The 26,702-nt window shown below is 40.0% G+C and overlaps 1 protein-coding gene across 4 annotated transcripts in view; it reads right to left on the reverse strand.

Annotated features, from left to right (window-relative positions):
• smtn (smoothelin) overlaps positions 1–26,389 on the reverse strand; it is a 177,284-nt gene extending 150,895 nt beyond the window's left edge. For all 4 annotated transcript variants that reach the window (XR_004415737.1, XM_033043698.1, XM_033043696.1 and 1 more), the window contains exon 1: positions 25,753–26,389. Coding sequence is in view for 3 of the 4 variants with exons in the window: in XM_033043698.1 (XP_032899589.1) it covers positions 25,753–25,803 (51 nt within the window). In the remaining variant the exon portion in view is untranslated. The remainder of the gene's footprint in view (positions 1–25,752) is intronic.
• Between the last annotated feature and the right edge of the window lie 313 nt (positions 26,390–26,702).

Consider the following 26,702-nt stretch of genomic DNA (forward strand, 5'->3'; position numbering starts at 1 on the left):
CAGTTTATTTATTCATGTGTGTATATATTTATATCATGGTATATGGACACATTTATCTGTTTTGTAGTAAATGCCTACTATTTTCTGTGTGCTTAAGCAAAGCAAGAATTTCATTGTCCTATACAGGGACACATGACAATAAACTAACTTGAACTTGAACTTGAACTAATGCTACATCCTGTCAATTTCAGCACTGCTTGCTCTTTTGCTTTATTTGAAGTGTTCTCAGTTATTGGCAACTAGCCTCACAAATACAGTCAGCTCAGAAAGAGACACTCGTTAAGTGTAAGCGATACTCTTCCAAGGGCATTGTTGCTGAATGAATGGATGTGCAATGATGAAGTAGGAATGAGAGATTCCCAACTAGTCAGAGCCACCTGGCTAGGCTGATGGAGAACAGTGCCCACAGGAGGTATTTATTTTGTGCAGACTCGGCCAGCCATTCCCAACAGACTCCCAAGTTGGACTCCCAAGTTGAAAATAATTCTTATGCACTTTAGTAAGGTCACAATTCAGGAAAATCACTGTGTTCATATTGCCTCCTTTGAAGCTGAAGGAAAATAATTGAACATTTCTCTCTTTGAATTTGGAGCTTGGGTAACCGCTCTAATGCTGCAGGGAGAAGAAAACAAAGTGTAGCATAGATCAGTATCGGCAACCTGAATTCAACCTGTAAAGACCAATATTTTTCAGAGATGGAAAATTCGCATTGGAGAAAAAATGTGTACATTGCTCTACAAATGGCATTATTTAAGGAGCTCTATGCCGGTAAAATTAAAGATACTGGAGAAAATTAAAATTTCACTGAAAAATAGCCAACCCATTAACATTGCTGACATTGGCCATAAATTTACATAATATTGTGTTAATCAAAGTCACATAACATCTTTTAGACTTTTGTGAAGAACTTTCAGGACCAATGTTTCAGATTAGCACGGGCATAAATCTAGGTAGAGGCACAGCGTGAACATAATCAATTGCCCCTAACCATGAGGTAATTGGTCACAAAGTACTACACTATTTTGACTAGGGACAGGAAAAAACGGCTCCACTCATTTATGTGTACTTAAAGTTTAAACCATTTCCAGCTCCTGCCTCAATTGATCAATTTCTCTTCAATGCTAATACAGCAATACTTGCCAAAATAACAAACAATAGTTTAGATCTTTCACATGCTCAATTCATCTCATCGCATTTAGTGAATATAATAATTCTAAAAATGTATTAACTGTTTAAATGTTCAAAGTGAAGCAGCAATTTGCACATAATGTGATAACAACCAAATTATTATTTATGAGAAGTTGGCTGAAGATATCAGTGGGCTCAGACCTGGGGAAAAAGCTCCCCTGAAATCATAAATTTGAAAACAGTTAAGTAGTCGTTCCTTTGATGTTTAGGATAGATTCAGTAGAAACTGCTTGGTGGCATAATTGTAACCACCCGAATTGAATTTTCCCCAGGCAATATGTTGCCAGAACACGGTTATCTCATTAGACTCTTTACATACACAGTGACTCCAGACACCAACTACAATGTTTCCACTTCAAAACAGGCTTATCAATCAGGCTTTCAACACTATTGATGCCGACTGGGGCATGTAGTCAGTCCATCATGCTTTTGGAAGCTAATAACCAGCTCCTTTATTTTCAGGGAGAGAATGTTGTCCGGACATCATGATTCTGAGCTCTTTTTCTCTTTCCCATACTCAACGTTGTCATTGTTCAAGATCTGGACCACTAAAGTAAAGAAGTGTTATCTGCAAATTTATAGATGCAGAATTTGACAGTGGATTTGTGAACATATAGAGAATAGAGTACGGTGCTGAGAATGCATTCCTGCGGGGCACTGTGTTGAAAATTATTATGGAGGATGTACTGTCACCTCTCCTCATTGATAGCCGTCCATGAGGTTGGAGATGGATTTGGATGGGATTATGGTGTTGAAGGTGGAACTATAGTCAATAAATAGGAGGCTGATGTAGGTATTCTTATTGTCTACATGTTCCAGATTTGAATACATGGCCAGAGAGATTGCATCTGCTGTAGACCTGCTGTGATGGTAGGCAAACTGCAGTGGGTCAAGACTGTATAAGAGGCTGGCGTTAATGTGCACAATCTCCAGCCTCTTGAAGCATGCATGATGGTGGATGTCAGGGCCACTGGATGGTGGTCATTAAGACGAGAGGGCCTGAACATCTGTAGCGGCGACTGCGGAGGGTTCAAGGCCCCATCCACGGGTGAACAAAGGAAGAAGATGACTGAACTTTATTGCCTTCCATCACAGTGAAGAATGTTGATTCCACTGTGGTGGATGTTTATGTTAAATTCTAGTGTGTATTGTGTTTTACTTGAATAGCTGTATGGTAACTCAAATATCACTGTACCTTAATTGGTGCATTTGACAATAAATGTGAACTTGAACTTATAGACAATAGGTGCAGGAGTAGGCCATTCGGCCCTTTGTGCCAGCACCGCCATTCAATGTGATCATGGCAGATCCACAATCCACAATCAGTACCCCGTTCCTGCCTTCTCCCCATGTCCCCTGACTCCGCTATCTTTAAGAGCTCTATCTAGCTCTCTCTTGAAAGTATCCAGAGAATCGGCCTCCATCGCCCTCTGAGGCAGATAATTCCACAGACTCACAACTCTCTGTGTGAAAAAGTGTTTCCTCATCTCCGTTCTAAATGGCTTACCCCTTATTCTTAAACTTGAACTTGAGCTTGAACTCGAAGACATGTTATCTTGTTTTTCTTTGGCAGCAGGCTGAAAGTGGTCTTCTTAAAGCAGGTGGGGACCGCACAATGAAGTAGCGAGAGGTTAAAGATGTCTGTGAATACTCCTGCCAGCTAATTCTGAGGACGTGACCAGGGACTCGGTTGGGACCTAGGGCCGATTGCTTTTTGCAGGTTCACTCTCAGGACGTTGATCTAACATCTGACACAGTGACCATTGGAATAGATGCATCCGAGCTAAGAAGGCGGTGACATCCTTCCACTGACCTTCTGTTCAAAGCGAGCATAGAATATATCAAGCTCATCAGGGCGGGGCATATTATTGCCAGCAATACTGCCCGATTTCATTTTGTAGCCTGTTAATTTTAATATTTGATATGGATTAACTGGGAAAGGGGACCAAAGAATGCTCAGGTGGAATTTAACTTCGACTGTAAGGTGTTGCATGTTGGTAAAGTAAAGGGTTTATGGCTGGCCCTCAGAAATGTGGTTGAACAGAGAGATCTACGTATACAAGTAGATCATTGTCTGAAGATAGCAATACAGATAGGCAGGGTGATACTGGAGTTTGACTCCCTTTGGCTGATGATTTTAGCTTTCTCCTATTTCCTAATTTATGGAGAATTTTCACTGAACTGAAATTCAACTCCTCTATTACAAATGGTGGAAGAGCAAACAGGGACGTCATTATAGCGCATTTAGAAAAAAAACGCAAGGTACACAGACAAGTCAACATGGCATTGTGAAAATCAAATTGCATTTGATCAAATTTTAAGTTAATTGAAGTAGTAATATGTTACTAATAAATGGGAACCAGTGGAGGTATTGATAAGGTGTGCATCAAAAGGGTGAGGAAAATAAAAAGCTCATGTTATAGGAGGTAGCATTTTCATGTACGTACATAGAAGTTTGGAAATAAAGTGGTCATAAATGACTTATTTTCTGTTTGCCAACATATAAAGTGGTTTGCCTTCAGTATCAGTGCTGGACTCTGACATTTAAAAATTAATATGAATACAGCTGTCAAAGACGTGGATACTATATTTACTTATACCGCATAAATGTTAATAAAAATTTTGAAGAGGACAATAAAAGATAGATGGAGTATCAAGTGGGAAAATGGGAAATTGGCCAATTTGGGAGGGGAGATACACCTAAATATTTAAAAAAAACAGTTGCCAGCCTAGTGTAACTGCAAATACAGAATTACATGTTTGCTAAACAACAAAAACAGCATGCGATAAGCACAGCTGAGTTGGTCTCACACCAACAGATCATATTAAACTACAGCAATACTGACAGAGTTCTGGAAGGTAGTAAACCTGATAAGCACTCAGAAGTGGGATGTTTGCTTATAATTGTGCAATGTTCAATTCCATTCACACCTCCTTAGCAATGTGAAGCACCCCATGTCTGGATAACCTTCATGGAACAGGACAGTATAACACAGGAACAGGCCCTTTGGTCCACAATGTCAGTGTAAACATTTGCCCCTCTCACCTTAAAGCTATGCCCTCCAGTCTTTGACATTTTCACCCTGGGAAATTTTTTTTGACCTTCTACCTTAACTATGCCTCTCATAATTCTTACATACTTCTATCAGTTCTCCCCTCAACCTCCGACATTCGAGAGAAAACAATTCAAGTTTGTCCAACATCTCCTTGTAGCTAATACCATCTAATCCAGGCAGCATCCTGGTAACCCTCTTGTAAGTCTCCATGTCCTTCTTGTAATGAGGCGACCAGAACTAAACACAATGCTCCAAATGAAGCCTAATCAGGATCAGCCAAAGCTGCAACACAACTTCCTCATTCTTACATTCAATGCCTCAAATGATAAACCAGGACTAGCATACAAATACCATGATGGTATTTACCAACATATAGATACCAAGAGCAGAGCAAAGACTATGACTCAACTCCTAACCATTTACAAGGTACATTTCGGAAATGTGATGAACACTCTGCGCTTGTCTGGATTAGTGCAAAATAAAAACAACCCCAACAAGCTCAACACCATCTATGAAGCAGCAGCACATTTGATTGATACCCAGCAACCACATCAAAGATTCAAACCCTGCACTACTGTTACACATTGGCTGCAGTATCTTTCTACAAATTGCCCTGTAGTTATTCCAACAGCACCTCTTAAACCTGCAACTTCTATTGCCAAGAAGGTCAGAGGAAGCAAGTGCACTGGGATATCACCTGAAGGTTCCTGCTAAGGCGCACCATCCTTACTTAGAAATATTGCTGATCCTTAATTGTTCTTGGGTCAAATTCTCAAAAAAGCCTCCAATTTGCATCACACATGAAATGGTACTGATTATCACAAAGTGATACTTTGGGGTGAAAGAATCCTAATTAATGTCATAGAAAATGAGCATTTATATAGTAATTGGGAACATAATTTTAAATTTGCTGCTGTCATAGCATTTATTAGAAATAAATTGCTCTTGTTCAAAGTAAATGACTGTCATGATTGTGGGGCAGGGAGCACATCAGATAACTCAGAGAAGACAGACTCAGTGACCAGCCTCTACCAGCACCATTCACCACAAAGTCTAATTAACAGGAATAGTTTTCAACAATTCTAAGTGACAGCTTGCTGTTGACCAGGCTGTCCTTTAGTTATGTTAACGACTTTTTACTACTTCAACCAACAAGATCTCAGTGACCACTAAGCTTCCAGGCGTTTTTGGTTGTTCTGGCCTTACCCACATCCTCTCTACAAATACGAGTAGTGTGTGTTCCTGTGGTTCCGAAGAAAACACTGATAATTGTATAAAATTAAATACAATTTAACACTAAATTGACCACATGATTCTAATAATTTATTCTTGGCATATATCTGTACTAATTTGCTGCACTGTGCCATTTACATTTGCAAGTCACATTCAGTGTGGGGAAAATGATAAGGCTTCTTTCTTCTCAAGCATCCTTAAAGAACAGATGAAAGGAAGCCATTTCAAGCTGTTTATCTTGACATTCCGTAAAGTTGTAACTGCCAGATCTGGGAAATGCTTATGATTGACTAGCGTGCCAAAGATAGCTGATCACTAGAACAATATGGCATTTGTGGTACACATTGAAATACGCTGCTCTCAAGATTAAATTGAATGCTCATAATTCAAATAGTTTATTCTTAGCAGATATGTGTGACATATTACTTAACTGGCAAGAGTAAAATATGTATTCTGGCAGCAAATTTAATAAAACTCCAGTCATTTCCACATCACAAGAGCTACCTATCAATTATGAAATTCACCACCAGATTCAATGCGCTAACAAAGTCTTAGATAAATTGAAGAAAATGGTTTAAGGTCAAAACTTCAGACCTGGAGAAATCTCGGTCTAGCCCGTACCAATTATCCTTCCCTCCTATTCAAATCTGCAACTTAGATGTCAATGCACTGCAAAAGTCCCACCAATGTTGTCTCTCCAAAATCCTTAATTCAGAGGCAGAACATGCAAATCAACTTCAAGAGCCTTACTCTCCCTAGCTAACATCCCCCACCTTTGATTCATAGGGTCGCAGAGCCATACAGCAGGGAAACAGGCCCTTCAGCCCACTTCACCCATGCCAACCAAGTTGTCTCATCTAAGCCTAGTCCTATTTACCTGCATTTAGCCCACATCCCTCCCAATCCAAGTCCCTGTCCAAATATCCAAAATGTTATTGGACTTGCCTCAATGACCTCCTCTGGCAGTTTGTTCCATATGCCCACCATCCCTTTTCCCCTGTTGAGAAAGTAGCCCCAGTGGTTCCTATTAATCTTGCTCCTCTCACCTTAAACTTATATACTTTGGTTTTTGATTTCCCTGCCCTGGAAAAAAGCATATGCATTCACCCAATCTATGCCCCTCAAGATATTATACACCTTTGTAAGATCACCCCTCAGCATCCTGCACTCCAAAGAATAAAGTCCTAGTTCACGTAACCTCTCCCTATAACTCAAGGAGCATCTTCATGAATTTTCTTTGCACTCTTTCTGGCATTTTTCCTATAGCAAGGTAAAAAACGCAACACCTCACAACATTTAAAAGACATTGCTACACCATTTTAGAGAGACTCAGACAGGTACTTGGATTGGAAAGATTGGAATTTAGAGGGATGTGGCCCAAACGTGGGCAAATGGAACGAGCTTAGATGGGGCATCTCGGTCAGCAGGGATGAGTTGGGCTGAAGGACCTGTTTCTGTGCTGTATGATATGGCCTCACACATCTGCATTAAACTCAATTTGCCATGCCTCAGCCCACTTGTCTAGCTGATCAAGATACCACTGCAATTCTTGATTTCCACCTTCACGGCCTAGTTTACCAAGCATTGTAATGTCATCAGCAAACTTACTAATCATGCCTTATACATTCCCATCCAAATCTATATAGACTTGTTGATTATACATGACAAAAAAACACTCACCAGAGGCACACACCTCCCAACTGAACAGCAAGTCGCCATCCAGTATAGTGGCGTCATTTTCAGCAAATGGTCATAGTTAAGAATAATTTGCATCTACCATAGTTCTATGGATCCCGAAGAGTCCGATGTAGGTTATGGAACCTCTGCCACAGATTGCATATGGGACAGGAGGGTGGTTTGAGATTTTGAGATCCTTCTATTGTTCGAGCTTTGCATTCGTTGTACTCCTGATGTAGATTTGAGGCATTCTGTGACTGGATATTGCTTCACTATTTAAAGCATGGACCAGTAATTCCTCAGACATGCGGATGATGCATCCAACAACTAGAGCTGGTTAAGTGTCAGGATAGCCTCAATGTTAAGAATTTGATCAGGAAAAGACACGAGTATTGATTTACCTATATTGCCAGTGGATCTGGAGAATTTTGTGGAGATAAATGTTGGTTACAGTTCTCCAATGCTTTGAGATATTTATCATCAGTTATCCACCTCTCCAAAGCATATAGGAAGCCAGGTTAACTGCTGCTTATTGCTGGCTTTAAGATTTAGTCTTCCAACACTTTTTCAGCCAAAGAATGATCTCACACTCAAAGCGGGTGTGAATTTCAATGAGATCACAGAAATTAAGATGGAGGAAAATACTTCTACACCATGAACTACTGTATTTCGGCACTTAGATCCCTAGCTACTTCGGCAATGGTTTCCTGGGCTAAAAATAAGGCCTATAAATCCTAATTCAAATGTTTTCCATTGCAGAGATTCTGACTAATGTCAGAAAATGTTGATCATTTTGCCATTCACTGTTCAATACTGAACTCATTACAATCTGCATTTGTTTAGAAAGTAAATGATTACATAAGCATTTTATATTTCCTGTCTACTGCTGATTTTTTTTCTTTCTGGGTTTTTTATTATATACATTAACCATCCTTTGGTTCAAGCTATTAGTCACAGTTGAATGTTGGAGGTTCGTCACATTAGTCACAAGCTCTAATTCCTTTCCCTTCATCTTGTGAACTCCAAACCTGATACAAAGTGCCTTTCTCCACACATTCATTCTTCAGAGTCTCACCAAAGGCACAGCACTCATCACTATCTCCTCCCCATCGCTACCTCCATTCCTGGGTATAACTAACACAATATCCTTCCATCCCCCATCTAATTTCCAAAAACTCATTGAAATCTTATCTTGAAGATTTCCCAACTGGACAAAACACTTAACTTCACTTGTCAAGTAGGCTATGTGAATTTTGACATATTTTATATTACTACTGTATTGGTGAGGCCAATTCTGGAGTATGGGGTACAATTTTGGTCGCCTAATTATAGGAAGGATGTCAACAAAATAGAGAGAGTACAGAGGAGATTTACTAGAATGTTGCCTGGGTTTCAGCAACTAAGTTACAGAGAAAGGTTGAACAAGTTAGGGCTTTATTCTTTGGAGCGCAGAAGGTTAAAGGGGGACTTGATAGAGGTCTTTAAAATGATGAGTGGGATAGACAGAGTTGACGTGGATAAGCTTTTCCCACTGAGAGTAGGGAAGATTCAAACAAGGGGACATGACTTGAGAATTAAGGGACAGAAGTTTAGGGGTAACATGAGGGGGAACTTCTTTACTCAGAGAGTGGTGGCTGTGTGGAATGAGCTTCCAGCGAAGGTGGTGGAGGCAGGTTTGTTTTTATCATTTAAAAATAAATTGGATAGTTATATGGACGGGAAAGGAATGGAGGGTTATGGTCTGAGCGCAGGTATATGGGACTAGGGTAGAATACGTGTTCGGCATGGACTAGAAGGGTCGAGATGGCCTGTTTCCGTGCTGCAATTGTTATATGGTCATATGGTTACTGTATGTCACTTCGGTGCATTGTCAAATGACATGAGGGTTTATTGTTCAAATTCAGGCCCATTATGCAAAATATTTACAAAAGCATGCATTTGCTTATGTATAAATCTTTTCTCAAAATAAAATTTCTGTGCCATGCCCTTGAGACTTGTCTGTATAATTTGGCTGTCATTTTAATACTGCAATATTCAGAAAGTTCTGTACTGTAGGAAATGCAATTTTGTGTTTGGTTTTAAGCCAAGAAAGGCATTGTCTGCAAAATCTCCAATGACTCCATTTGAGAAGCAACAAGGAAATTCTCTCTTTCCATCACTTCTCTATCATTCAACACCATCAGAGACTCACCCATACACACACCAGATGTTTTACATGCCAAAATGACAAACTTGAATACGCTTCAAAATGCTTAATTATTTCATTTGCTGTGAAGCATTTTGGAATATCTCAAAGAACATTCTCTCATTCTTGCCAATTGAAAGGAACACAGATTTGAACATGGAGGATATAAAAGTGGCTTGAATTGTAATTGTAATGGACAGTGCAACACAAATTACACCAATTATCTGGCTCTATACTGCATTAGTCACTTGAGCTCTGAACTCAAGGAATGAACACTTGGGAGCTGTGGGTTACGGCACATTTTAAACTTCACATACTTTCTAAACGTTTGGACATATTTTGTCATCTGATATTCTGAATCTATATTGAAAACCTAATTGTCTATCTAAAGTTTGGTATGTTCAGTGAAGATTTTTTCCTGTGTTTGCTTTTGCTATCTGCAAGTGAGGGATATATGTACATGTGTCCGAATTCTAGGACCTATTAATAATCGCATCATTACAGCGTACAAGTGTGTTGAACTGTGCTGTCCAAATTAATAATAATAGAAACTGCTCATTGCATAAGGGCTGTAAGATTTCACTAGCACGCTACACAATAGGGAGAGGTCAGTAATGCAAAGGAGGGTCATGCTGAAATCGCCATTAGGTGCCTGTGTCTATTGTCAGAAAAGTAAAGTTCCTCAATGTTGACACAGGAGTAAATTCCAGCAAGACATCAGAGATACACCTCAACATTAAGAGCTGATCCTGTATTCTAATTTCTGTATTGTGTTGTCTTGTTTTAGTGTTTGCATTTTAATATTAAGTGGTGAACTTCCTTCATTGAAGAATAATCATTAAATCTAACCATCAGTATTGAAGTTACCATAACAGTACATAGGATAATGCAAAAAATAAATTAAACAGAGTGCATAATATATGGTTACAGCTACAGAAAAAGTACAGGTTAGAAATAAAAACTGCAAAGGTTGCAACAAGATGGCTTGACAGGGTTGCTAGAAGACATGCCAGGAGGAATACATCTTTGGCGTATCAGAAATTTGTTCAAGAGTCTGATAGCAGTGGGAAAAATGTTCTTGAATCTGATGGTACATGCTTTCAAGCTCCAGTATCTTCTGTATGACAGGAAAGGGGAGAAGAGAGAATTACTGAAGTGTGAGCAGTCCTTGATAATATTGGTGGCTTTCTAGAGGCAGTGTAATAGGCAGGGTTGGAGGGGTGAGGTGGTGGAGACTGGTTTGGGGTCTGGCCTGCAATTCTCTTCAATTTCTTGCAGTCTTGGACTAAACATCTAGCCTGGATGATAGCAAATATTAATTCAAGAGTTGCTAGATCGTAAAGATCTCATATTCCTAATGTTGTAGTCCTCAGGGCTTTACAACAAATGCAACAATTTCAGATAACAAATAGGACCTGTTTCTATCAGAAGTGGATGGTTCTGATGTTCATCACTTTGTAATGTTAACCATGTTTCCTTCTTTCCTTTTCTCCTGACTTACTGCGTATTTGCAAAATGGTTTCATTTCACATTTCCACGAACTGCAGTGTTTAATTTTGTTTAACTGTGCAATGTTGTTTTTTTTGTTTCTCTCACCATTGTTTAATCGATAATGTTTTATTATATAAGGTAGACAAAAATGCTGGAGACACTCAGCAGGTGAGGCAGCATCTATGGAGCGAAGGAATAGGTGACGTTTCAGGTTGAGACCCTTCTTATATTTTATTTTATCTTATGTTTTATTATTAATGTTTTACGTGTCATTTTAACTGTTCCTGTATGTCATGTTGTCACCTGCGGGCGGAGCACCAAGGCAAATTCCTTGTATGTGAATACTTGGCCAATAAACGAATTCATTCATTCATTGTCCTTATTCATCTTCTTCCCCATATTTCGTCTGGACAATCAGCTGCAAAATAACCTGCCTGTGCCATTCAGTCTTTTTGTCTCGGCCTAACTATGGATATTCCCCTTGTTCTCTCCAATTCTCTACTTCACTGCAACTTAAAATATGATTGTTTTTCCAGCATTCCCAGTTCTGATGAAAGTGATTTTGGCAGAACCAATATTGAGCGTCTGTGGTCAGAAGAAGGGTCTCGACCCGAAACGTCACCCATTCCTACTCTCCAGAGATGCTGCCTGTCCGGCTGAGTTACTCCAGCATTTTGTGTCTATCTTCAATTGAGCTTCCGTGACCAGGTTTATTGCTAAGAAAGTACTGCTCGACAGCAGCATGAATTATCCCTTCCATCACTTTTGCTGATTATCGAGAGTAGGCCAATTAGTTTTTTTTTAGTGGTTTCTCTATATCCTTGAAATATATTTTTAAATACTTATCCACTAAAAAAAAATCTTCTTTTAGTTTTTCAAGAACATAGCTTCTTAATACAGTCTATGTAAATTAACTTAATTATAATCTTGTATTTGTTACAGACCTAATAAATGCATAATTTTAATCTCACCTTTTGCAGTCAACTTAAAGTGGCACATGTTTCTCTCCCTTATTAAAGAGTTTGTTGGATGATATTGCTGAAAATGGAGTAAAGGAGGCCAAAAATATCTAAATAGCAAATCTGACAAAAGGTTCTTCTTTGCTCCATTTTTCTTGGATGACCCATGGTAATCAAAGGGATGGGAATTAGTGTTCAAGGAGTTTAATAAATCCAAGGAAGAATGCAAAGTAATGATCAAGGTGGAAATGGAACAAAACAAAAAATACTGAAAAATATAATTAAGTTATAGGTCTGGCAGCACCAATTATTGTAGCCCAATTTCAAATATGTTATTCAAATGCACTGAATGGAAATCATGTGTTGTACCCTGCTAATGTATCTTGTGTTTAGTGCTGGCATACAAATCAAAAATGTGTTCAACCACTATAACTGGAGGATTAATACAGGTAACCCAACAAAGAATGTCAGGATGCACACTTAATTACTGGAAATAGGTGAGTGAAAAGAAACTTCCTCCCAACAAAGTGACCAGACTTTGTAATGACTGAAAATGGGAATGGACTGGCATTTTTGTAATGTTGGCACAAAACGAACATTATGAAGGTACTAGTTCTGTAATTTCATTTGAATACAAATAATTCTGTATGATTAATTGTAACTTGTCTTTGAATATTTTATATAAATTACATATTTTTCCCCAACCTAATACAGTTTTAAAGCTTTTTCCAAGAAATTTGAACTAAGGATACAGGACATTCCTAGTTTAATTGTGATGGTCTCCTTCATAAAACAAATAAAAATAGTTTTCTTCTGAAGGATACACGTTCTTCTCATCCTTTTGTGGCTTTGAAAACCACATCTGACAGTGACACGAAAATGCAACATCAGTAACATTTTCAGTGTTTTTTTAAAATCCACAACTTCTTGGCAGTACAGATACATGATGACTGGTTTTGGCTTAAATTAGATCTGTTTCTCAAAACCATTTAGCCATATAAGGCCATTGCTGCATGCTAGAAGCTCGGCACTTTGTTCATAGGGAGGAAAAGCCAATGTTTGCTTGGGCAGCTGGAATGACAGAATTTTCTTCAGGAAAGACAAATCCAATCATTACAGATCAATTCCAATAAGAATTGGCACCAAAATTATTTAATCTTTCCACTTGCATGAACCTGACTATTTAAATAACACATTTTTTAAAATTCTCTTTAGATTAGATATGCTGCAATTTGAAGCAGTTCTCCGCAAAAGTAAGTAATGGATCAAGGATAGATAAAATCCGGAAGTTAGAAAAAAGACCCTTTGTTGGAAAATGAATATCCCCCCCAACTACTCCCTGAATAATGGCATTTCCATCCAATTGCAGGAGAGGCAATATCTGCCCTTTCTATTCTTCCCTTCCTGCCATCCAGGATGGAATATTTCCAGGTGAAGCAATAGTTCCCTTGCATTTCTTCCAATCTATCATACTGAATTTAGTATAAACATCGTGGTCTCCGCTACATCGGAAGAGAACCGTGTTTAGTCTGCTGGAGCAACTCTGAGCTCCCATTGCCTGCTGCTTTAATTCTTCATCCCATTTGGACTAATCTGTGTCTGTGACATTCTGCACTTTTACAAGGCCAATGCAAGTTTAAGGAACAACATCTTCTGTCTGGGCACACTGTAGCCTTCCAGACTGGTTGTCAAATTCTCCAATTTTAGCACCTCACTTTCTTTCCGCCTGTATCAGAATTTGCCATTTTTCTCAGTCAATATATGATTTTTGGCTCCGTTTTGGTTTTGCTCTCTTCTGGTATAGACTGACTGCTGTGAATGTCCAGCCCTTCGAATAGCCATTCCAAATATACAAAGCAGCAGAATGTGCCTTTAAATGCCACATTGACTCATTTGATTTCACCCAGAGATATTCCTTTTGTTCTGCCCATCTTCTCTAATACTGAAACCCAATCTCTTTTCTACAGCCTGATCTGCTGAGCGTTTCCAGTCTTTTCCCTTTATTTCAATTATTAGCATTTGCAAATGTTTAACTATAGATGAAATGCAGTGTAGGCAAGAGAAATATCTTGAATGCATTCATTCTCCGATCATCCATGCTGATCCCTTACCACCCACTCGCAAGCAAATGTGACTTAGTGGTTCCCCACTGTTCCATCAATGTATTGCTCTTTGCAAATGTTAGTCTCTATTTTTCAATACATCGACACGTTTCTATCAATACTTCAGATGTGGCCTTACCAATATCTTGTACAATTGGCCTTTGTTGCAAGGGGATTGGAGTTTACAAATAGGGAAATATTTCCCCATTTAGTTCAGTTTAGTTTAGAGATACTGTGCGGAAACAGGCCCTTCGGCCCACCAAGTTCGCACCGACCAGCGCTGATCCCCGTACATCAACACTATCCCCCACACACTAGGGACAATTTACATTTATACCAAGCCAATTAACCTACAAACCTGTACATCTCTGGCGTGTAGGAGGAAACAAAGATCTTGGAGAAAACCCACGCGATGATGGGGAGAACGTACAAACTCCGTACAAACAGTACCCATAGTCGGGATCGAACCCCGGTCACTGGCGCTGTAAGGCAGCAACTCTACTGCTGCACCACAATTCTAAACTCCAACCCTCTTAAAATAAGGCCAAATGCTATTTGGCTTCCTGATCACTGGCTGCACCTGCAAGCGAAGCTTTGCAATTCAACCACAGAATCATCTTTTTTGTATGGCTTTGTAAATATTTGATTAGTGTTCAGATGTAAATAATTTGGTGTACATATAGTGGCTGGTGTACATATGGTGTACATATAGCTGCTAAATTTGTATAAGATAATTACAAGCAGTTGAATAAGGGGTGGGAATTAATAAGCTTTGGCTTCTTCCTGCTCCTTTTTGGACACATATGATTTCATTTATTTATAGATATTGTTTATGACACTTTATAAATATTTTTGTTTTGTTTTTTGTATGCTCTTTCACATTTGCTTTTTATTCTTTTATTCTGTTCGAAATAAATAATAAAATAAATAAATAAATGGATCTAGATCCCTCTGAATTTTGCTCATCAGCAATCTCTCTCCATTTAGACAATGGTCAGCCTTTAGATTCCTCTTACCATACAAATATGCAAAGAAGGGTGGCAAGACAGAAGATTAGATAGAATATATAAAAAACGACAAAGCAAGCTAGAAATTTGGCTCTTCCCCATGTAATTTGAGAAGGCAAAGAAGTTAACAGAATCATCTCTTTTTCAAGTAATATAACTCCTCCAAATAGCTGGAAATCCCCCAATTCATCTTTTTCACATTTTACCATTCAATCAAACAATAAAGGGTAGAAATGTGGATATGTCATTCATACACAGTACAATCAAAAAAAAAGTTTAGAATTAGTTTATTGTTTAACTCTATAGTTGACTCTTCAAAACAAAGATTAATAAACTAGACAAGGGATCAATATTGCAATTCTTTAATTAATTCCTAAATATTAGGGACTGAACTTTGCCATTCTGGAGGATTGATAGAAATACATACCCCTCAAATGGATCTTCTTATTGTCCTTGAAAGGTAATGATACATTTTGATTATCAGAAACTTAATCAAAATTACTTCCATATGGTATTAAGAAATCCATAAAGACAGTGAAAGATTCCCAAGCAGTTAAAACGGCTCGGGCAGTGACCTTTCTCCACTCCCACCACAATTAAATCCAATATGGATCACTGATGCACAAAACAAATGCAATGTTTTTGTTGGATTTATTGTTGCATTGAAAATATGACATGGTATTTCTTGTAGTGTTTCAGCCTAGAATCTAAACACCTGCTCTTGACTTCAATAGTGTTACCATCACCTAGTCCCCCATCATAAATATAACGGGGTAACTGTTGACCATAAATTCAACTGAACCAATCACAGATATACAGTAGTAACTAGATATACAGTACCCCCGCTACGGATACCATGTAGTCCTGTGCTACTTGCTCCATGGTCGGATAGTCGGCGACTAAACCGTCTCCCCCCACCTGGTTTGCCAGGTGAGGAGGGGACTGTGGACCCCCAGCAGGACCAAAAACAAGACCTGTCAAAGGGCGGATGAGCTTCTAGCGAGTCAACGGCCATCCACACTTCAGTAGAAGTTGCGATCAGTCGTACATAGCATTGTAAGGATTGATGATAAAGCACACACACCAAAATCCTATACTGCCAGCGGCGGAAGTCCGCAGGAACTGGTGGACAGAGATGTGTGGTACTTCCGTCACCGTTCCCGTCGGAAACCAGCACCACTGCGTCGCAAATGTTTTCAACGATAATGAATGAATGAACTAGAGCAAATCAGAGACTGGATATCCTGCAACAAGCGACTTGGTTTTCATTACTCCGGGACCTTTCTACCTTCCACAAGGCACAAGCTAGGAGCATGATGGAATATTCTTCATTTGCCTGGAAAAGTGCACCAGGCTAATAACTCTAAAAAAATATCAAGGATAAAGCAGCCCACTTGATTACTACCCCAGCAGCCATCATACATTCTGGCAATATTACCAAATTGGATGTCAATCTGTGTAATTTTAAATATATCCAAGATTCATCCAGCCAACACCGACAGCACTCCCAAACCTGAGTCTCTATTCAAGGAGAATATGGACAGTAGAAGTTTAGCCACAACACCAGTTGCAAGTTCCTCTGCAAGCCATACATCATCCTGACTTGGAAATATGTTGCAAGTACTGGGTCTAAAATTCCAGAGGTGCTTCTAGAAATTGTCCCTAGTGTGTAGGATAGAACTAATATACAAGTGATTGCTGTCGGCGTGGACTTAGTGGGCTGAAGGGCCTGTTTCCACACTACATATCTAAAACTAGAACTAAATCTAAAACTAAATGCTGGAAATGTTAACTCAACACCTTGGCCAGAAGATCTGCAACAGTTCAGAATAGCAGTTCATCGCCACCTTCTCCAAGGCAATTGGGGATTTGCAATAAATTCTGTTCTTGCCTATAATGTCCAGATTCCAAAAAGGAATTGAAAGTAAACATTTTTAAATGGTAACGCAGCCTTTATTGGCCGCGGTTAGAATAAAATTGAAGAAGTCTTGCTGGTATTGTACAAAGCTGTAGGAACAGTACATTTTAGGTTTACATACCTGCTTTAGAATCAGTGTTAAGCGGATTCACTGGATTGATCGTGGGAGGAGGAGATTATTCCATGAAGGCAGATTAAGATTGGTTTATAATAGAGTGACTTTATTGTGGCTTGCACAATTCTGAGAGCAGTTGACCAGGAAGATAAGAAGGTGATGCCTGATGTTAAGGGTTTGGTGCGCACGGTACGACTTGAAACTAAAAACAATGTTTTAATAAGACCAATAATCAAGTTATGCTTGCTTCTAGAAGGCGAAGGTGAAGATGGAAGAGTCGCTGAAGAATTCTGAATGCGGATATATAATGCATGCTATTTTTTGCTTTTGATATATGTTAAGCCTTCATGGCTACTTTTTTGATGTTTATTAGTTCAGGCAGGTATTAACGTAACGTTTAAGAAACATTTAGACAGGTACATGGATAGGACAGGTTTAGAGGGAGATGGGCCATACACAGGCAGGTGGGACTAGTGTAGATGGGACATGTTGGCCGAAGTGAGCAAGTTGGACCGAAGGGCCTGTTTCCACGTTGTAAGACTCCATTTTCAAGGTTCGGATCAATAGATTTTTGGGCAGTGAATGGAGGATACGGAGAAATCAAATAGGAAAGGTGAACTTCAGAAGCACGATCAGACATTATGTTACTGGATATTGGAGAAGATTTGAGCTGCATATATGACCTTCCCCAGCTTGCATTTTTCCATTTGTCAAAGGGATGACAACCCATACATATAAATTTATCACTTTATTTTAAAGATGGTTAGTTTGCTAGATTACTTTCAAGTAGGCATATTATTAAATATGGTCACCCCTCTCTCGTAACAAAGTAAGGTATATTAAAGTGGGACAGGTTTATGAATACTCTAATTTCTGGACAAAACTACTTTCAATGACAGAAACATATAGATTTTCAAGTTTCAATGTGCCTTGGTGAACTCCAAACATTTATCCATTTCATGGCATTGGACTGACAAATGCTTAGTTTTGCCATCAGTATTGCCTCAAAATCCAGGCCGATGTTATCACAGGAAATCATGCATACATGGGTGCCTGAACGGTCATTTAACAGGAACAATTTCAAGGGAGAAGAAAGCAAATTCCATAAACAACATGAGCTTGGATGGCAAAAATTACTTTAAAATAAATTAAGATTCAAGGCTGAAATGAAAAGCCTGTGCAAGGAATTTCTTGCAGAACAAAATAAGGAAATCCAGCATTGACAACTGAATGATCTTAGAAGTATTCCATGAGACCTTGGCCTCCTGGAGATGATGCAGGGAAGGATGAAGGGCAAGGGGAGAGTGGTTGAAATAGATAGCTAATAGGACAGGAAGGCTTTTTTTCCCCAATGTTGTTCGAAAGCAAAGAAACGTTTTGTACAAAAATATATGATAGGTCTAAAGAAAGGTCTCGACCCGAAACATCGCAATTCCTTCTCTCCGTAGATGCTGCCTCACCCGCTGAGTTTCTCCAGCATTTTTTGTCTACCTTTGAATTTTCCAGCATCTGCAGCTCTTTCTTAAACATTATAGGTTTAATGTGTTTCAGTAAAATGTGGCAATGGGCAATATTACCTTTTTTTGTCACATCATATTCAGCTAGCACAGTTTTTTGTTTTCCCCAGACAAAATTAACATGAATGATCTTGGAGCCCATAAGGGCTTGCATTGCAATCAACAATATTATATTTCAAATGATCCTGTTAAAACCTGCAAACTATACCAGTTTAAATCAAAGGCACATTCCTACAGACAAAAAGGTGTTTTATGCTTATGCCTCTATAATCTCACACACTTGCAGCTGTTCCATTTTAAAGCTTTTCCATGACTTGGCAGATTACCTTTAAGGAGCCCCATTTATGCTCAAATACATAGCAGGGTATCTGGCAACTAATCTTCAACCATGATTCACTTGTGCATTAACAATATTGTCAGATATGTATGATACTGAATGTATAATTGACAACATGTTCTAACATTTAGAACTGTAACAACCTGTTTGCTCAGGGGTATACAAACTTATTTTTAAAATTCAAACTCCTCCTTTAATATGTTTCTCCTAAAGGAGTGAACTTAAACAACGGAATAGGTCTACCAATGATATTAACTCTCTGGTATCTCACTCAAATAGCTATTCTTTGTCCTGCAATGAGTGAGGAAAATAAGCACAAGAACAAAGTGGACACTGAGAAGTTTGAAGTTCACTATGAGACCTCCTAAGATCAACAATGTTCACTTTCCATTTGGTTCTTTGATAATAATTGAAGGGCAGAATCATTCCCCCACTTTCCTACACTCAAGTGCCAAAGCTACTGACACCACTTAAGCCCCTGTCCCACTTTCACTAATTGGCGACCTCTGCCGAGTTTGCCCTTGACTCATACTCGCAGCATGGTCGCCACGAGGTCGTAGGAGGTCTTTGTAACTCTTCCTCATGCTTGTGAGTGGTCTCCGCGTACTCGAGGGCTCAAGTAGGTCGCGGCGTTTTTTCCAGCCTGATAAAAAATGTCCATGAGTAAAAAAAACTCGGCATGGAAAAAATTGCTGCTTTTTGCTCGTAGGTAGGTCGTGATGGTAGTCGTCGGTAGTCGTAGGTCGGTAACTGGCACGAGGAAAAAAATGCAAACATGACATCATTTTATCATGTGATCATTTTCCACTCGTAGCTTGTCGTAGTTGGTCTTAGGTGTGGAAGACTGAGGTCGAGGGGGGTCGTATGAGGTCGTAGACATGGTCGTAGGAGGTCGAACACATAGTCGTAGGAGGTCGTAGGAGAGTCAACACGACCTTGACATTTTATTCAACTCGTCTAGGGTCTTCTAAACTCGTGGATTTGGTCGTCCAAGTGGGACAGGCCCTTTACTTGTCATAGTCATAGAGTGATACAGTGTGCAAACAGGCCCTTCGGCCCAACTTGCCCACAATGACCAACAATGTCCCAGCTACACTAATCCCATTTGCCTCCGCTTGGTCCATATCCCTCCAAATCTACCCTATCCATGTACCTGTCTAACTGTTTCTTAAATAATGGGATAGTCCCAGCCTCAACTGCCTCCTCTGGCAGCTTGTTCCATACACCCACCACCCTTTGTGTGAAAAAGTTACCCCTCGGATTTCTGTGAAATCTTTTCCCCTTCACCTTGAACCTATGTCTTCTGGTCCTCGATTCCCCTACCCTGGGCAAAATACTCTGTGCATCTACCCGATCTATTCCTCTCATGATTTTGTGTACCTCTATAAGATCTCCCATCCTCCTGCGCTCCATGGAATAGACCCAGCCTCCTCAACCTCTCCCTATAGCTCACACCCTCTAGTCCTGGCAACATCCTCGTAAATCTTTTCTGAACACTTGCCAATATCTTTCCTATAACATGGTGCCCAGAACTGAACACAATATTCTAAATGCGGTCTCACCAATATCTTACACAACTACAACCACAACTCCCAACGTCTCTTCTCAATACTCTGACTGATGAAAGCCAAAGTGCCAAAAGCCTTTTTGACGACCTGCTGCTCAACCTTCAAGGAACCATGTACCTGTACACCTAGATCCCTCTACTCTACAACACGACCCAGAAGCCTACCATTTACTGTGTATGTCCTGCCCTTGATCGACATTTGAAAATGCAACACCTCAAACTTCTCTGTATTAAATTCCTATCAACCATTCCTCCACCCACCTGGCCAATCGATCCAGATCCTGCTACAATCTTTCATAATCATCTTCATGACCTGCAAAATCACTCACTTTTGTATCATTAGCAAAATTGCTAATCTTGCCCTGTATGTTCTCATCCAAATCATTGATGTAGATGACAAACAGTAATGGGCCCAGCACCGAACCCTGAGGCACACCACTAGTCACAGGCCTCCAATCCAAAAACCAACCTTCCACCATCATCCTCTGCTTCCTTCCATGGAGCCAATTTGCTATCCATTCAGCCATCTCTCCTTGGATCCTATGCTATTTAACCTTCCAGAGCAGCTTACCATGCGTAACCTTGTTGAATGCCCTACTGAAATCCATATACACAACATCTACAGCTCTGCCCTCATCAACCTTTTTGGTCACGTCTTCAAAAAAAGAGACACGACCTCCCACATACAAAACCATGATGACTATCCCTAATCACCCCTTGCCCATCCAAATGCCTGTTTAACCTATCCCTCAGAATACTGCCCAGCATTTTCCCTGCAGCCCTTCTTGCAAAGAGGCACAACATTTGCCACCCTCTGTAAATTTCAGCCAGGGCTTCTGCAATTTCCTCTCTAGTTTCCCGCAATGTCCTCGGATATATCTGATCAGGCCCTAGAGATTTGTCTACCTTCATCCACGAGTGCCTTCAGTACTTCTTCGACGGTAACACTGACTGCCCTTAGGACATTTCCATTGACTGCCCCAAGTTCCTCCATCCCACTGTCTTTCTCCTCAATAAATACAGAGGAGAAATACTCATTGGGGACCTTGCCCATCTCCTATGGCTCCACACGGAGGTGACTGCTTTGATTCCTGAGAGGTCCCATTCTCTCTCTAGTTACCTTTTCCCCCCTAAAGTATTTATAAAATCTTTTGGGATTGTCCTTAATGCTACCTGCCAGAGCTATCCCCTGGCCCCCTTTTGCCCTTCTGATCTCCTTTTTCAATTTACTCCTTAGCTCCCGAAACTCCTACTGGGATGCATTTGATCCCAGCTGTCTATACCTGTCCCATGCATCCTTCTTGTTTTTGACCAATGCTTCAATTTCCCTCGTCAGCCAAGCTTCCTTACGTTTGCCCGCTTTGTCCTTCACTCTAACGGGGCCGCACATATCCTGAGCTTTCTTCAGCACACTTTTTAAAACATCCCTCTTGGCCGATGTTCCTTTCCCCTCAAATAACCTGCTCCAGTCAACTTGAGCGAGACCTTCTCTCATGCCCTCAAAGTTGGCCTTACCCCAGTTGTGCATTTTAACACATGGACCCTCGCTGTCCCTGTCCAAAACTATCTTAAACCTAATCGAACTGTGGTCACTAGTCCCAAAAGGCTCCTCCACAAACACTTCATTAACTTGCTCATCCCATTTTCCCAATATTATATCCAGCGTTGCTTTCTCACGTGTGGGGGCCTCCACATACTGCTTAAGAAAACTCTTCTGAACACTTTTGAGGAACTGCACCCCATTTAAACCCTTCACACCACTATAACAACCTTATTTGACCAGCAGCTGTCTGCAATCTCTTGGCACTCCTTGTCTAGAATGAATTAAATACATGGGAAGTTCCTTAAATCTCCAGGTAACAAGTTCTGTAAAGACATGTCTAAACTTCTAAATGTTAAACTTTTAGTCTAAAATCCTATTATAATTGTTAATTACTGCCCTTTGCAGAAATACAAATAACCTTCATTCTAACTGGTAATTGTACCAATTTAGACATTTCGGAAATGGTTGTATCTCATGCATTTCCTTTCCAAAGTTATTTAAAATGTTTGTAATTCAATGCAGTCTGCTGGGTCAATATTTATGGACCCAGCAGACCAATTTCATTATATTTAAAATCAAGCCAGTTCTGTGTATTTCTTTCATTTAAATATTGTTAAACATTCCAATGTATTATTCACAGTGTGGCTTGTGTATGAAGAAAAGTGATTGCGTAATTTAACAGTGTCTTAAAATCATAGAACAAGTCACAGCCTTCAGGCAAGAACATACCTTCACCAAAAATGACTAGTAAGGAAAAATCTGTTTCTTACTTTTAACTCCTTCATTCTTTAAAAGACACAAAAGGGTCTAATTTTGATGCTTCAAAATGTTACAAGATACTTATAATTTTGCCAAGTTAGGAGATGCCAGGATAAATCACCAATGGTAGATTGAATCTTTTTAAATAAAAAAAAATAGTGAAAGAGTGGTGGACAAAGTTATAGAGAACATTCCAGAGCTTGTGGCTTAGGGCCTTGGCAGCTAAAGCTAAAATTAAAGCAATTAAATTCAGAGACAGAGGTTCACAAAACTGAAGGACTGAAATCTGAGGATTATAGAAGTTTGCATGTGAGGAAGAAGTGGGTGAGGGATCTGAAAACATTAAATGAAAGTAACAGCAGTTGTTAATACAAAAATTGCAGCTGGTGCATATCAGAATTTTAATGTAGATTTTGTACTTTAGCACTTATTAAAAATGAAAAAGAATAAGATACTCCATGGAAAACAGCATTAGAGCTAGAAATACTGATTCACGCTTGAAAGATATGCATTTCTTGACACACTAAGTTGGTAATTGTTAGTAAGGACATTGTACATCCCTTCAAATTCCTCCAAATTCACTGGAAGGTTAAGTGAACCAACATTAACATCACCTCTCAAGCTAATATCCCAGAATTGGGAGCTTAGTTATTCAGCGTTGGCTAACATTTCCAACATTGTACTCGCAAAACAGATATTCTATTCAGTACGAGATTAGCAATTTGGAAGAGGACAAAAAAGATTCAAGGATGTGCTCAAAACTTGCTTGAAAAAATGTAGCATCTCCATGGGACTCCTGGGAATCTATACCCCATGACAACTGAAACTAGAGGCAGGGCAATTGGGATGGTATTGAGAATTAAGGAATAGGAAACACAGAAGCCCTGCACAAGTGGTGGGAGGAATGTGGCATCCCACAAACCACCCATCTGCCCATGCCAGCAGCCACCTTCCACTCCAGAGGTCAAGAATGTGGATCCCACATTGGCATTATTAGCCACCTCCTAAATGGACAGAAATTATGGAATCCTCAATTGTGTGGGGCTATCCAAGTGGCATTCACAAACTTACAAAGATCATTCAGAACAAAGTTATGCTTAACGTTATATACAAAAATATTTTCCATTAGCGAGCAGCCAGAACAATTCAACCACAATAATGCATTTGATGCAAAGTTATAAGAGCTGTTTCAGAAATGTATGGCATTGTTATACTGATATATAATATCTCACTTGCCATTTCATTATGATGAGTTTTCAGTTTCATCTATTAATATTGCAATAATATCTTTAAATTTTTTAATTGAGTTTTAAGATGAATAAATCAATGCTTTGTTGTTCAAAGGCAGAATTATTTCTGCTGAAGAGCTGTACAAATTTTTTGATAACAAACTATAAATTCTGTAGCTTCTTTATTACTGCTTCACATTCACAAAGTTCTCAAGAGCATATAGCTAACTAAGATGTTGGGCAATTATTCCCCAATCAAACTGGTCGCTGCTTCAAAATAGGAGGGTCAGTACTAGAACTGTGGCTCATATCCAAAACAGAAGGTTCTGAAATCAAGTTTAATTCCAGAAACTTGAGCACATACATTTTGAATGGCATCTCCATACAGAAATACAGTAAGGGAATATTACAGGAAAGTATCATTTTCAGTTAGACTGAGACAATATCTGTTCTCTGTGGTGGATATAAAAGATGCCTTCATACCATATGTATTACTCCCTTAACACTATTTTGAGTGACAGGGGAGTAATAAGAGTTGACTAGAAAAATCACTGCATAAGAAAATAATATCTTGTCATTAATCATGGCCATTTAAGCGGTATGTGTGTGCAAATTAGTAGCGGTGTTTCCCGTATTATAACAACAAAAACTTTGGCTTTGAAATATTTAGATATGCAGAGATCGCGCAAAGCGCCACATAGATTCGAGTATTTCACTTTTAACAACACATTAGCACCAAGACGTTTTCAACTGAAATGGTTTTCCTCTCTTTACTTTGTAAGCGATAGGAACATATCCATAATTGTGTTTTGCATTAGTTTGCTTTTACCTGCTCGGTTAATGCACATCAGCCATTAAGTAGATAGGCAATGCAGATACGGTGAACTCATCCGCTTCTACTCAATAAAATTAAACTCCCACATGAAATCCAACGATAAAGGAAGTGAGCAGCAAGATCTGGATAATCTCAACTCCGCTTTAAATCCTACATTTTAACCGACTTGAATCATGCTTGCAGCAATTCCTTTTAATTACAACCCCGTAAAAATATGCCTCAACTTAACAAGACCGTGTTCAGAACATTAGAAAGTAAATAGTAGGCGCATTTGGGCGATCTCAGTGCTGTGGGAGAAACTGGAATACTTTACTGGTCTAACAGCCAAGCTGGACTCTACAGTCAAGAAACTGTCAGCCGTGGCGGAAAGACTCGGCACACGGGGATCAGTATATTATTTTAATTGAACATTTAAGTGGAATCGACAGGCTAAGAATAAACTTCAACTGCATTTGGTGATCCTTTAAAAACTAAAACTATGCATGTGATCAGATAAATACGAATGACTGGATCTGCTACATTCTGCGTTAAGGATGGTCTACGGAGGTTGATAGACTACAGGTAGATTCACACAGGTAGTGAGAATGTATAAGCATTATTCCATAGTGAGAATGTATAAGTATTATTCCATAGTCAGAATGCATAAGCATTATTCCATAATTGTAATCCAACAATGTATAAGTGTATGTATATATCTGTACTGTGAATTGCGACACGTCGCATGCCATAACCTAACTGCTAAAATCAAACGAGCCAATTCTCTTTCATCCGCTTCAAGAGTGGGGCAGAGAGCACCTTGGAGCAGAGAGGATCCCTGACATTGGCACTGTTGCCAGGCTCCTCTATGATCTTTGGTTGCCAGAGCTTGGTACACTCTGATGTTACACAACTGGGATTTAACGGATCTTGCGATAACCCCCGGCCCAGAATATTAACCCTACAGCGGAGCAGAACCAGCGAACTGCAAGCATGAAGTTCGGGAAACATTTCAACACCAAAGTCAAGAACTCTCTCTCTCTCGCACGTTCTCTCACCAGTTTCCTGAGTGCCGGTTCGTCCAGAGACGAGTAGCGGTCCGCGGACATGGTGAAACCGGGCTGCGCTGTTCAATGTCCCAGAAGTTCTCTTCACCGCTCGACTTCCAGCACGATGTTGATCGTGACGGGCGTGTTGATGTTCCTGACCCTCGATTCACCCTTCCAAAGCAGCCTCGACAAGCTCTGTCACTCGTGGACACCCGGTGCCGGGTGCGTTGACAGTTTGATCGCCGCAGGTGCTGGGCAAAAAACAAAACTCTGAAGTAGGGTCTCGACCCGAAACGTCACCTATTCCTTCTCTCCAGAGATGCTACCTGTCCCGCAGCGCTGTTACTCGAGCATTCTGTGTCTATCTTCGGTGTAAGCCACCATCTGCAGTTCCTTCCTACCTAGTAGTACACAAAGTACCTGGCGGCTTATCACCTCAGAAAATAAATCAAATCAATTGAAGGCGCGGGCGATCATGTCACGATTTATTTTTCTCAGAACGGGTTTTTTTTTTGTTCTGTGATCCCGGTTTTTTAAATATTACTTTTCAAATAATGGCAGGAGCCCGGCGATCCCAACGCATTCCTCTTGGAGCGGAGCGCTGCAGCTCGAGCTTCAAATACCGATCGCCGCCTCAGCTCCCGCCCAGCGGCGTCGACATCAGCCAATGGCGCGCGGACATTCCCGCCCGCCTCGCTCTGCGCCGCTCCAAGTTTTCAACCGTCGTTTTCAGACGTCACGGTCCGACTCCTCGCCGACCTTAGCACCTTTGGGACAATTTTCCGCCCAAGCCGCACAGTAAAAAGGAATTGATTCAGCACGAAAGAATTTATTGCTCCTCTCGGAAGCCTAAAATGTTGGCTCACGGAGTCCTACAGTGTGAAAACTAGGCCCTACATGTCCCATCTGCACTAGTCCCTCCTTGCCTGCGTTTGGCCCATATCCCTCTAAACTTGTCC

Source organism: Amblyraja radiata, chromosome 25, assembly GCF_010909765.2.
Source record: "Amblyraja radiata isolate CabotCenter1 chromosome 25, sAmbRad1.1.pri, whole genome shotgun sequence".
Classification (NCBI taxonomy): Eukaryota; Metazoa; Chordata; class Chondrichthyes; order Rajiformes; family Rajidae; genus Amblyraja; species Amblyraja radiata.